The 14,204-nt window shown below is 34.7% G+C and overlaps 1 protein-coding gene across 1 annotated transcript in view; it reads left to right on the plus strand.

Moving 5' to 3' along the window:
* LOC149550420 (solute carrier family 40 member 1-like) overlaps positions 1-14,204 on the plus strand; it is a 129,671-nt gene that overhangs the window by 12,576 nt on the left and 102,891 nt on the right. The window contains exons 2-3 of the mRNA XM_089793439.1: positions 5,932-6,082; positions 6,272-6,465. Coding sequence (XP_089649565.1) covers positions 5,932-6,082; positions 6,272-6,465 — 345 coding nt within the window. The remainder of the gene's footprint in view (positions 1-5,931; positions 6,083-6,271; positions 6,466-14,204) is intronic.

Below are 14,204 nucleotides of genomic sequence, written 5' to 3' on the forward strand. Positions count from 1 at the left end.
ATAAACCACCTTTACTTTAGCCCATCTGCGGGTTTGTTATCCAGTTTTCCTATCAACTCCTTTAGACTCCTACTATATGCTCTTAAAGATTCATTTTTCCCTCGTCTAATATTGTATATCTCTATTACGATCTCATCATTATCCCGTAGAAGTCTAAATTCTTCCTTGAAGGCTGTGAAGATCCTTCCATGTGGCCTTATTTCCAGCCTCCAAATTTGTGTACCAATCAATAGCCATACCCCTTAGGGTGGCAAGAAATGCCTTTAACCATTCATCAGTGTCATTTTCTCCATTTGCCTACCATACAGTTATGTAGGTTTTACAATGACTTTCAGGGTCCTCCGTTCCTTCTCTTGTAAATCTTGGAAGTTTTTTCTTTTCTATGGCCATCCTTCTCCTGCTTTTCCTTTGACCATTTCCTCCTGCTGGTACTGTGTTCCCTCCTACCAAGATGGTTTCTTGGGTGCTTGTTCTGGAGACTTCTCCTTCTCCCCCTAGTTCTTCCTCTTCATGACTAGAGATTTGGTCTTGTGTATAATGATGTTCTCTTCGTGTCAGGGTCTCGGGGTCCATCCACTCCTCCTTCTGACCCCATCCTTTTGATATTGCCAAACTGGTTATGCCCTTTATTGTGTTTCCAATAAAATTCTCTTCAATTTGGTCTAGATTTTGGGTATGGTTAATGAGTTCTCTTAAATGGCAACATCTTTCTTCATGTTCCCTATACCGTAAGAGCTGCTACAAAGTAGTTTCCCCCTCAGTTTCTTCTTCTTGTACTCACCTTGGATCCTTATTTAGACGCAGGGGCATGGATTATTCTATTGCCCGTTTGTTCTCCTTGGATTTTCACGTTCCTAAAGTTCTCATGTACTTCTTTCGACCATTTGTTGGAGCACTTGTTGCCTTCTCCGCTCTCTTTGTACTTTGGCTCTTTCTTCCTCCACGTGTACCAAGTAACTTGCCAACAACTGAGGGATTTCTCCAAGAAGGTCATACACCACAGGTGGCATTGAAAGTTTGTTTCTACTGTGCTTTCTGGAACCTCTCTCTTGGGCTTCCCTTGGCACGTATTGGTTGACAAAGACTTTCCAAGCTACCAACAGATCTCATGTCGCCTAATCTTCCCTTCTTATTTCCTCTTCTCCGTCACTATTGGTTACTTGTATTCGTGGTAGAAACTGTTTGCCCATTACTGCATTCCGTCTAATTTATGACCTCCAGGATCGACTTAGGCAACAACACCAAAATGTAGAATGGCCACTAGACATAATAATAAAGCATGAATTCAGTAATACTAGCATCACAAATCATTTACTACCAATATCACACGTACTAAAGTTGGCGATGGAAACCAATATATTTTATTGATTAACAAAAACAAGTACATCATTCATGTTCCAATGTTCTTAAATAGTGGTCGGTTGGTTAGGAAAAACAACCGACACATCCCCTCGCTACTTAACTACCCAATCCCAACTATCTTTAATTACATCATTGTATTATTATGCCTTGCAAGGGTCATGGTATTGGGATAAACTAAGACCAATAGGCATGATGACGTCCTGGTTCGCGGTGGGATGAAACCCAGTGCAAGTCCAAGGTATTTCTTAGCCAAAAGTTTTCCCACATTTGACAAAGTGATATTGATGTATTGTTTCCTATTTTTCCCAAATAAATTATCATTAAGCAAATTGTTAAGTAGTTTTCCTGTTGCCATTACTTGCTTCAAGGATGAAACCATTCACTGTGTAGCCAGTGACATTGATAACACAATTTCTGGGTAGGATATTGATTTAAATGTGACATGACCATTCCTTCTAAGAGACTAAAAATTTCTCATCTTAATACTGACCATTAGTCAATGTAAAATTAGATTTTATTTGGTTAGTTAATTTGCAGGGTAATTGAAGAAGGGCGTACTCAACTTCACGTGTACTCAACTTCACAAGAGGTAGCTCTGAACTTTAGGCTATTTCTAAGTAAGGTGTATATGAGTTAGTTGATTTTAGTTTGCACGAGGTTCTCTCAGCGATACCCTGGCCTAAAGGGAGTTGGTCAAATCCTTCGGTGACAAGTTGGGGACTATGGTTGGGTTCAAGCAGGTAGGGTGCATTATTTGCTAATATGATTTCTAACAAAATTGATTCAACGCAGAATGCTATCTAGACAGTGTTATGCTCCAAGAGCCTTGACATTTTCTATTTTTCCTCGTGCTGACATTCATAGAAAGCTTAGCATTTACTTAGTTTGACAAACATCATGCTAAAGTTTACATACCCCAAGCACATGCCCACACTTCTAACTTAAACAAAGTTATATTAAAGGATGGAATCTATTTGTGAGGGTAAATCAGGATTCAGAATAGACATCCATTCAAGGTCCCTTCCTTTTATCGGTTTCAAGACAACCATAATTTCTCTATTTTTTAGTAGTAACTTCCACAATTTATGCTCAGACGTTTCACAAAATCTAATAGAAGATGCACTGTGAGTTTACTAGGGGCAATCAGGGAGAATATTAATGCTTCGAAAATAATAGAAACTGTTGAATTTTTTTGTAAAATATGACTTAAAGAGCAACTGTTGCCCTGGGAAAAAGTTCTAAAATTAAACAATAACAGATTATAAGATTAATTTAGTTTATTGATGTAAACCAAATTTTGTTTACATCTCTTTTTAGTTGTTGCTGTAATAGACAAAAATGAATCAGATAACTTCTGTCAACTCTGAAAGGATCTTAAGATAACCTGTAGCAATCCAGAAGTACAAAGATTCAGGTTTGACTGAAAAACTATGTAGGTTTCCAGATGAAATTTTCTAATTGTTTAAGAAAATGTAGGAGTGGTTCTAGCTATGCTGATTAACAGAGGATTATTCTTTTAGTAGTAGGATAAAGTGGAGCAGGGAATTCATCTAAAGGAAGAAGGGTGTTATCAAATAAGAAGTGGATGCTGAAAGTAATTTTAACTCGAAAGGAGAAGGTGGTGGTCAAACCTGCAAGGAACCATCCAAGGGAGAGGATGGATTTGTCCATATTTTAGATGAAGTAACAAGTATTGAAGGAATCATGGTGGTGATGGCAACAAGGAAGGCAAAAAGTGGTCGACAAGGATCGAGGAGGGGGGAATGTCAAGTGGATATCAGACACAAGCTGAGTCACGCAAACCAATTAGCCTCCTCTGATGTTCATCTCTCTCCATGCTTTCATATTGCATACTAGCAAAATGGAAGACCCTTTGAGGAAGAACAATTGCCCTTTCTTGCTCACTCTCTATGACCAAGACCTTGGCACCTTTGTTTATTTCTTTTAATGTGGCGATCAATCAGAAACTACATGTTGCTATTTGTGGTATCTAGGATCTCTATGTGAAGCTATCAAATAACTTTCAAGATGATGTTGGCCTTGATACGACCTCATGATGTTATGCTATGGATGTTGAAGATTAGCCCTACCCTAGTTGAGTGGAGTCTATTCCTATCGATGAATTTTATCCTTTTACCAAGTCCTATTTCTATAGTTCCCATTGCAGATGCCTCTTGTATCAATAGAGAAAATAGCATTGTTAATGCACCTACATCACTGTCTTTGCCCATAACAACAATGTTTTTGTTGATGACTGACCCAGTTGATAAGTGTGAATATCAGAGTAGGAGTTCGTAGCTTCAAGCAACAAATAGTAATTTTTGCATCCTATTGAAGAGAGAAGAAGAGGAAACCTAAGAAATGGTAGGGGATCCATACACTATTTCCTTAATTCTATATATGATATTGGAAAAAGAGATGAAGAGTTCAGATTACACATCAATAGAAGAGAACATTAATATTGATGTGAATAATTCATAAATTAATTTGGTTGCTAGAAAAGAAAGAGATTAATGATTTGTTAATTACATCAGCTGCACCAGTTTTTGAAATAACATTACTCACTTATCCTTTAAAAAAAGTAGTGTGAGATTGGGGATACAATTGACTTTGTGATCTGAATTTTTTTAATACATTGGGACTCAAGGATAGTTGTTTTTGGCGGCACCATACTGTGGCCAAAGTAATGGAGAGAGCAATTTAGTTTTTAGATCACCAACGATCCTTTCCAAATAGAATACCTGAATTTCAGTATCTCGTAGAACTTCAGGCTCACAAGATAAAGCCTATGAGGATATACATTTTAGTTTGAAGCTATTATCAAGACAGAGGGGCTGGGTAGAAAACATGGAGTGAAAAAACACATTTAAAAAGTCTTTGTTGCAAGAAATAATATCCTGAAGCAAGATAGTTTGAACCTTCTCAAAATGTGCCAGGTCAACCAAATCCCAAATTGAGCCATTGATTATTCAACCATAAATTATAAATGCGAGTTTAATAGCTACCTATAAGAAACACCTTTGAAGGGATATCCTAAAACTGTATCTGAAAGCACTTGAACTCTAACTTAGAAAGGAAGCCATATATGTTGCGAAGACCCTTGTGCAGTTAGCATTATAGTGAGAATTGGATGTATTAACTAGATTCAAAAACCAGTATGATCTGTTGTGATTCCCGTAGGATTTTTTAAATAGAAGAATAGAACCTAGATAGAGCATTTGTAAAGGTATTAATGATCGTGACCTTTGCTTCAAAGGTTAAAAACTAATTATTTTTTCTCAAGCTAAGTTCATATACTTGTATGGATAAAACTATAAGCAAAATAGAGGAGGAAATCCTAATAAATACAATAATCAATGCATGCCAATATGTGCTATCATCAACACACTTTTTTTTGAAGGAAATACTTATGCACATCTATGTGATTCCCAAAGAGATTTGGTGAGAGATGGCATCCCCACTTGAATCCAATAGTGCCTTTCAGAAAGGTAGAGAGTCCTTTAGAAGTCAAAGGTGGCTATCGATCTTCCTATAAATCCCCATGAAGATGATTATAATGAGCTTTGATATATCAGCTGTGGTCTTTGGAATGACCACTTTGTAGGAGAAGATTCAAAGGTCTTTCTATAGTCTACAAGGTAGGAAAATGTTTTAGAAAACCAATGAGAAACCTTCAAAATGATAGCCAAAAGAGTGAAAATGTTATTGATATTCTAGACATCTCTTTTTAAGCTTTCTTGTAACCCCAGCCTTACATTATACCACTTGAAATAATCAAAAGGCTTCCACGTCCAGTGCTATGAGCTATAACTTGTCAAATCTATTCCTGACTATGATAGTTCTGTATTCTTTTGGGTAGAAACTATACAATGGTATAGGTGACGTGTCATGAACAAAGAGAGGTAAAATCTAGAGAAAATCTTATCATCAAATATACTTTCCACAGGAAGAACAAATGACTCTATAGTATGGTTGAGAACTCAAGTTGAAATCCTTCACAACCTGCTTCTTTTTTGGTGCACAATTTCTGAATATCTAAATCTACATTTCTATGACTTGATTGTAGAGTTAAAAATTTATGCAGATGGTATAATCACATCCAAGTCTGAACTTGAAATATGCATATTATTTCCGCTTTTGTAAACTTTTCCTTGACAGATGGAAGACAGTTATACGCCTTTTTGTATTTAATTTATTGTTTTCCCTCCTGATGATTTAGTTTTTCTCATGGCTTCTCTTGTTCTCCTGCTTCTCCCTGCACCTTTCCAACCCTCTGTTGTATCACATCTTTTATCTCTTTAGAAGATGGGTATAAATATGCATTAATTTTACTTTTTATCTCCCAAACAATCTTGTTCTTCTGATGCCTCCACATAATTGCTTCCTACCTGATTGAACTTTTTATTGAAGGTAGCTATGCACTTTTTTAACAATTCATTCTATCTTCAACAATTTCAGTTGTTGTCTTGATTGAAGTGATCATTTTATTTCTAAACAAATTAATTATTTTAGATTGATAAAAAAAACTGATAGAAGAAATTTTTTCCCCATTGTTTGTCTTAATTACAGAATGTGGGAATTCTCGGTGGGGTTATTCATGCTAGATGTATGGCCAAGCTCCCTGCTTCTCCCTGCTGTGTATGGTGTTGTGGAGACTGCCTCTGTTGCGATTTTTGGCCCTAGTGTTGGTGATTGGATTGATAGAACAAACTATGTCAAGGTCTGCATGATTTGAGATGTCTTTGTTACATAAAGTTATTTCTAAAGTTGCAAAGCTCATGTACATTTGCATATCTGGTCTTTTAAGAATGAATCATACACATTCCTTTTAGGTGCTACCTGAATGAATGTCTTCATATGAAAGTCATTATTCATAGCAAGAACATTTATTGGTTATGTCAAAATGCAGGTATTAAAAGTTCTGGTGGGGCTCCAAAACTTGTCCTTCATTGTAGCTGGGGCAGCAGTAGCAGTATTGCTTATTTATCCCAGTTCAACAACCAACCAACTAAATTTTATTTTACTGGTCAGTCTTATAAATGCCAGTGGAGCTCTTGGTGCTTTAGCAAGTCTTGGAGCTGCCATCTTGATAGAGAGAGATTGGTAAGTGTCTCATCTTTTCGTGTTCACTATGGAAATAATTGTTGATGCTAGGGGAATATAGTATTTAATTTAACTAGTTCTAGTAGACATCTGGTTTAAAAAATATAAATTTATGGAGAGTAAACGAAAACTCTCGTTGAGCATTTTTACTTTCCATATTTCCATAATTTGACGCAAAAATCAATTATGCCCCAACAAATAAATCTATTTCTTGAGAATTATTTAGAAATTAATTTATTAATAAACATTATATTTCCACCACTGCTATCAAGTCTGAGAGAATATGGATATTTTTGGGCCAGGTGGTTTTTCTGATTTAGTTCCGAGTCCTAACCAAGAAGAAGAGAAGGACAAACAATATCGTCATGGGTTGGAAGCCTATTTTTGATGGCCAAGATTTCCCAGATGGTTGGGCCAACCCACTTGATTATAACCTCCTATCTGTTGATATAACTCTACATATATACCAGTGTGACCACTTGTTTTGTTTCTTGACTCTTGTATCATGTGATTCCATCCCAACCATGATGTAGCCCAATCTCGTCAAAGAATAATTCAGAAATTGACACAAGAAAAATGTTTCAGAATACCATAACTTTTCATTGTAACTTTCACAACTCCACCCTCTCTACAATGAAAACAAACACCTACTTATTACAATTCTGAAATTACCATTTTTGACAGATTTTCGGGAAAAACGAATTTTTCCATTTTTGGTAATTTTTAAAACTCATGCTATGAATCCTGATTTTTCCCAAGAAAAGCCCCCAACTAAGGCAAGACGAATTGCCAACTAATCAACGAAATCAAAAATACAATTTTAGATTTATTACAAAAACAACTTTCTAAAAAAACTAGAAAAAACAAAAAAAGCCAAATTCGGAGGTCAAGATGAGATTTTAGGCTCTCAGAAAAATGTCTAAACGGGCACCTATTGAGTTGAGTTCAATCAACAATTCAAATAACTCCTTCTAATGCAACTACTTGTAAAATTTTAGCCAAAACCCACATCCGAGTCAAAAGTTATGACCCCCAGAAGTAAATCTCGACCAAAACCCATATGTGAGTCAACAACCTTGACCCTCGGATGCCCCTGCATCAAAACATCTTTTATATGAACTAGTGTATTGCATATTTATATAATTTGATATAGAAGTGCACTATTCATAATAAAAAATAACATTGTCTAGTCCATGAACTAGTCATTACAAACCCATGGAAGTCAGTGTTGATGAATTGTAGCTTTGGTTAAATTAATCCTATTAATGAAATCAAAAGCATAAGTGGCCTATTGGCCTTGAGCATTTGATTACCATCCTTCTTTTTTACATTGCTATGACTATGGTTATTACAATACATGATTATTAATTAGTAAATCAACAATGATATATATATATACATAATATTGTATATGTATATTATTAAATGCACACATATATACATGATTGATTTTGATATAACAATTATTAATCATGCAATTTGTTAAGTATGTAACCCGATAATCTACAGGTCTGAAAGTGTAGACTGCAGTTGACCTTCTTACCTTAAATATCATAAGTGTTGCATTGGATTATATACTCTTCTTGAGAGCCGACGACTTCTTAGGAGTTGTTTGATAATAGTTAACTAATCTAACACATTGTGTTAGTTAGTACTTGTTATGACTTTCCTTGCAGACCGCCGACTTCTAGATAGGTTATAAATGCTAACTTAGGAAGGGACATGTCCCTTTGAGGGACATACCCTTTAGTGTTGATATTTAAGGAGGTTATTGTTGTAGTTTTGAGGACACACAATTACATTTCAGTCTACTCATTCAAGCAACAATATCCAGCAAATATATATTGTGGAGATACTCCCATTTCAGATTAGATCAAAGGTTGATCATTCCTCCTTGCATCAAAATTTGAGAATTTCAGTATTCACCCCATAAAGATTGTTGATAAGTCTAATCAAAAGCATAGAATTAGCAGATTATTTACATGGTATCAAAGCTCTGGTAGTTGAACCTAGGCTCTGCAAAATTCAATTATCAGACTTCATATATATAGCAACTACCTCCTATCTTCAATGGCATACACAATCAGACCCGAGGACAGGTTTGATGGGAAATAACACTTTGAGGCCTGGAAATTCAGAATCATGATGATTCTTGAAGAGAATGATGTAAGACAATTCGTTGATAAAGCATCCAAACAATTACCAGTTGAACCTCATAAATCCATCTGGAACAAAAGAAATAGGAAAGCAATTCAAATCATATTAGATGGAGTAAAAAATGATATCGTACCCATGCTTACAAAACATCAAACTGCATTTGATATGATGAATGCATTACGAAATGCATATGAGGTCAACAATGCAACTAGGGTTCTAGCACTGAAAAGGTAACTAAATCACATTCAAATAAAGAAAGGAGAATCAATGAATTCCTACTTCCTAAGGGTTTCCAACATTAGAGATGAACTATCAAGTATCGGAACCATTATTAGTGATACAAAATTAACACTAATGGCTATAGATGGATTACTAGATTCATGGGAGACTTTTGCACAAGGAATAAGTGCTAGAGATAATCTTCCTGACTTCAATAGACTTAAGAACGATTTTCTTCAAGAAGAATCTAGAAAACTAAAGAAAGGAGGGAAACTGAAAATAGAAGATGAAGAACTTCATGTTCTTAATACAAACTCATATAAGAGCAAAAAGAAGCATTTCAAGAAGAAAAAGGGAAATCAAAAGAATGGGAAACCCAAGAAAGATCTATCTAAAATAAAGTGTTTCAAATGTGAAAGATTTGGACACTATACATCTAATTGTCCTAAAAATTCTAAACAACAAGCAAATTGTACAAATGTTATTAGGAAAGAAGATACCTATGACCCGAGAATTGTGTATTGTACTCCTCACTATCAAATGAAATTTCAAATTAAGCATGGGTAATTGATAGTGGATCTTCTAGACATATAATAAGATACAAAGAAACACTAGACTCTCTATCAGAGAAGGTTAACGTTGAAGTTACCATTAGTGATAATTCAGCACACTCCGTTGAAGGAATTGGAAATTGCACCTTGAAACTAAAATCAGGAAATACTCTTCTTCTCAAAGGTGTACTCTACGTACTAGGAATTAAAAGAAATCTAATCTCAATTACAAGACTTGAAGATGATGGGCATTATGTTGCATTCATGGATGACAAAGTATCTACTTGGGCATAGAACTCCTCAATTAAGAAAGCGAAGTTGATTGGTCAAAAAAAAGGATATTTGTATGAATTGAATACAGAATCTAGTCAACCTATTCAAGCCTTAGTTCATGAAGCTGCAGACATAAATGAAATATGGCATACAAGATTAGGACATCTAAATTTCAAAACCTTATCAACTATAGAGAAGATGGTTACTGGATTACCTAAACTAAATAAAGACCACTCAAGCATGTGCAAAGGGTGCGCTCTGGGTAAGAACACCAGAAGTCCATTTCATGATAGCACTAGGAAAACAAATAATGTTTTGGAATTAATTCATTCAGATTTAGGTGGGCCTATGTCTATTCCTTCTCTTGGAGGATTCTGGTATTATATTTTGTTCATAGATGACTTCTCTAGGAAAACATGGATTTGCTTCTTAAAATGCAAAGAATTAGAAGAAATCCTAAAGAGATTTAAAGAATTTAAAACATTAACTAAAAACCTTTCAGGGCACAAAATTAAAACTCTTAGAATTGATAACGAAGGGGATATACCTCAAACTTGTTTAAAAGGTTTTGTAAAGAATCAGGGATTAAGGAGTACACCGTTCCTTATAATCCTGAACAAAATGGGGTAGCAGAAAGAAAGAATAGAACAATTATAGAAGCTGCTAGAGCTATGATTTTTGATCAAAATCTAGAATAATACCTTTGGGCAGAAGCCTCTTGCACTGTTGTTTATATTTAAAATAGAAGCCCACATTCTTACCTTAGAGATAAAACTCCTGAAGAGGTATTTACTAAGGTCAAACCAAATATAAGTCATCTTAGGATTTTTGGGTGCCCTATATATATCCATGTTCCAAAAGAAAAGAGAACAAAGTTAGAACCTTTTGGGAGTAAAGGTATTTTTGTAGGGTATAGTGAAACATGTAAGGCATATAAGATTTTCATACTTGGACAGAATAGTATTGAACTTAGTAGGGATGTGATTTTTGAAGAAGATCTTGCATTCAAAAGAGCCCTAAAAACTGAAGAACCTTCTCCTTTATCTAGTTCTGAAAGAAATAGTGAATCTGGGTCCCAGAGGGAGAACTTAGAAGAGATTGAAGATGAAATTCAAAATATAAATTTTGAAGAAAATCAAAATTAAAAGAAAAGACCACTTTGGGCCATTCAAACAATTGAGGCAGCTCAAGACTTTGTTGCACCTTCCAGAATAGTCAAAGAAAGCAAAAGACCTAAAAGATTATCTAATTATATAACAAACATAAGTGATTTATCCAAAATAGAACCAACCAATCTCTTTGATGCTATTAAACATACAGCTTGGAAAGAAGCTATGACAAAAGAATACCAATCCATCATGAAAAATGATGTTTGGGAAATTGTTCCAAGACCTAAAGGAAAATCTGTTGTTTCTTCCAAATGGATATTTAAAATAAAGCATGCTACTGACGGTAGCATTGAAAAGAATAAAACTAGATTTGTAGCCAGAGGATTTTCTTAGAAGGAAGGGATTGATTATGAAGAAACCTTTCCTCTTGTTGCCAGATATACCTCCGTAACAGCAATCTTGGCAATTGCAGTATCGAAGGGATGGAAAGTACATCAGATGGATGAAAAAACAACATTCCTAAATGGAAAGATTATAGAAGAAGTATATCTAGAGCAACCTGAAGGATTTGAAACTCATGATCTTAACACTTTTGTTTGTAGGCTCAAGAAAGCTCTCTATGGGCTTAAGCAGGCTCCTAGGGCTCGGTATGAAAGAATTGATAAGTATCTCACCGGCTTAGGATTCTCCAATAATGAAGCTGATCCAAATTATATTATAAAAAAGATAAAGATGATATGGTAATTCTGATACTGTATGTTGATGATTTACTATTAACAAGTGATGATCATCTCATAGGTTAGTGCAAGAAAGATTTAAATAGAGAATTTGAGATGAAAGATTTGGAACTCCTTCATTACTTCCTAGGACTGGAAGTGCGGCAAAATTCTGACAGTATCATACTTAATCAAGGGAGGTATACATCAGACATTTTGAAGAAATTTGGAATGTGGAATTGCAAGCCTATGTCTTCTCCAATGGAGACTAACCCACATAAACTTAAGGAAGCAGTAGTAGAATCACCTTCCATAGATTCTACTCTCTACAGACAGATGATTGGGTGCCTTATGTACTTAGTAAATACAAGACTGGATATTTGCTATGCTGTTAATGCCTTAAGTCAGTTTATGTGTGAACCAAAGGAGATTCACCTAGTTGCAGTTAAACACATTATGAGATACTTACAAGGCACTCTTAATTTTGGACTCAAATACTCTAGAAGGTTGTTATGAGATACTTACAAGGCACTCTTAATTTTGGACTCAAATACTCTAGAAGGTTGACTTAGACTTACATGGATTCACTGATTTAGATTGGGGTGGAAGTGTTAAAGATAGAAAAAGTACCTCAGGATGTTGTTTCAGTTTAGGATCAACGATGATATCTTGGATATGCAGAAAGCAGTCTTTAGTGGCTCAGAGCTCCACGGAAGCCGAATAGATTGCAGCAACGATGGCCTCTTGAGAAACAATCTGGCTAAGGAAGTTACTTGTGGGATTATTTGTGCAAGCCATGAATCCTACGATTGTTCATTGTGATAATCAAAGTTCCATCAAGCTTTCAGTGAATCCAGTTTTCCATGACATATCCAAGCATATTGAAATTCTTTACCATTATGTAACAGATATGGTAGACAAGAATTCTATAAAATTAGAATACATTTGCACTACAGATTAGACAACAGACATACTCACCAAACCTCTATCTAGAGTGAAGATAGAACACTTCAGGAGGAGACTTGGTATGGTTGAGTTGTAATCCATTTGTACTTTTTAAATTTTTAATAAAATAATTTTATTTTGTCAGAAACTATAAGAGGTGACGATCTCTTAGATAATGTACTAAATAGTAGAGTTCTACTATAAGAGCTAGATGAGTTCAAGATCATATTGTGATGTAGACATTGCTATGTCTTTCAGTCACAATTTGGATAAAGGAAGAATTTTGTATTCTTCGAATTTATCTTGTTTTCTGGTAGATCTTAAACTCTGGATCAGGTTTTGATATAGAAATACCAGTATCTATGAGTCACAACTTGGATAAATGAAAAAAATAAATTACTCTTTAGATTTATCTTGTATCTTATCACTAGTAGTAGTGATTTGTCATATCATAGGTTTAGTAATATGACATTGTATCATGTGTTCTATGATACCAAATGCTAAGAAGATTCAGACAAATATATAGTATTAATTCTTGCTTATTCATCTCTATTGATGTTGCTAGATATAATATCTCTTTGTATGATTATCAAGTTAAGGAGTGTTAAGTATGTAACCCAATAATCTACAGGTCTGAAAGTGCAGACCGCACTTGACCTTCTTACCTTAAATACCATAAGTGTTGCATTGGATTATATACTCTTTTTGAGAGCCGGCGACTTCTTAGGAGTTGTTTGATAATAGTTAACTAATCTAACACATTGTGTTAGTTAGTAATTGTTGACTTTCCTTGCAGATCGCTGACTTCTAGATAGGTTATAAATGCTAACTTAGGAAGGGACATACCCTTTAGTGTTGATATTTAAGGAGGTTATTGTTGTAGTTTTGATGACACACAATTACATTTCAGTCTGCTCCTTCAAGCAACAATATCCAACAAATATATATTGCAGAGATACTCCCATTTCAGATCAGATCAAAGGTTGATCATTCCTCCTTGCATCAGAATTTGAGAAGCTTAGTATTCACCACATAAAGATTGTTGATAAGTTTGATCAAAAGCATAGAATTAGCAGATTATTTACATAGTTCATACTGTTGATATTAATAATGCTGTTAATATTAATCATAACATTGATATTAATATTGCCATATATCAATATTGGATATCGATCTTTACATTGGCGAGTATTGATAATAAATATCGATATCATACTGGCATATCTCGAGTTTGATAAGTATATTTTAGACAAACTAAATAATTGATTAAAATAATATATTTAATAGAATAATTAAATGGTTATGAGTAAATCAATAATATATCAATTTAATCAAATGATTCATAAAAGGGGATCAATAGTGATAGACATCGTTATCAAATATTATTTTATACATACTTTAAATGATAACCAAACAAATTATTATTAACAATTGAACTAAATAAACTAAACAACTATTGACATGAATGGTCATGTCTCTTGAGATGGGTACGGGCAGTATAAAATTTACATCATTTTGACCAATCAAGGGGAAGGGGAGGAATGGAAAGCAGACCAAACTCATCACAATAGAGTTAAGCCGCAGGAAGGATTCAACACAGTTGGCGTGGACAGTCATCTTCGAACATTAGAACAGAGAACAAACAAACACTCCCATATAAACACATATATTGAAGAATAACAGGCTGGTGTGGATGATCGATAAGGAAAAAGGATGAGATCAAACATGGAAAAAAAAAATAGAATCAAACTATAGACAAACACTTATAA

Source organism: Cupressus sempervirens, chromosome 7, assembly GCF_028749045.1.
Source record: "Cupressus sempervirens isolate cs-2001-9-10 chromosome 7, ASM2874904v1, whole genome shotgun sequence".
Taxonomy (NCBI): Eukaryota; Viridiplantae; Streptophyta; class Pinopsida; order Cupressales; family Cupressaceae; genus Cupressus; species Cupressus sempervirens.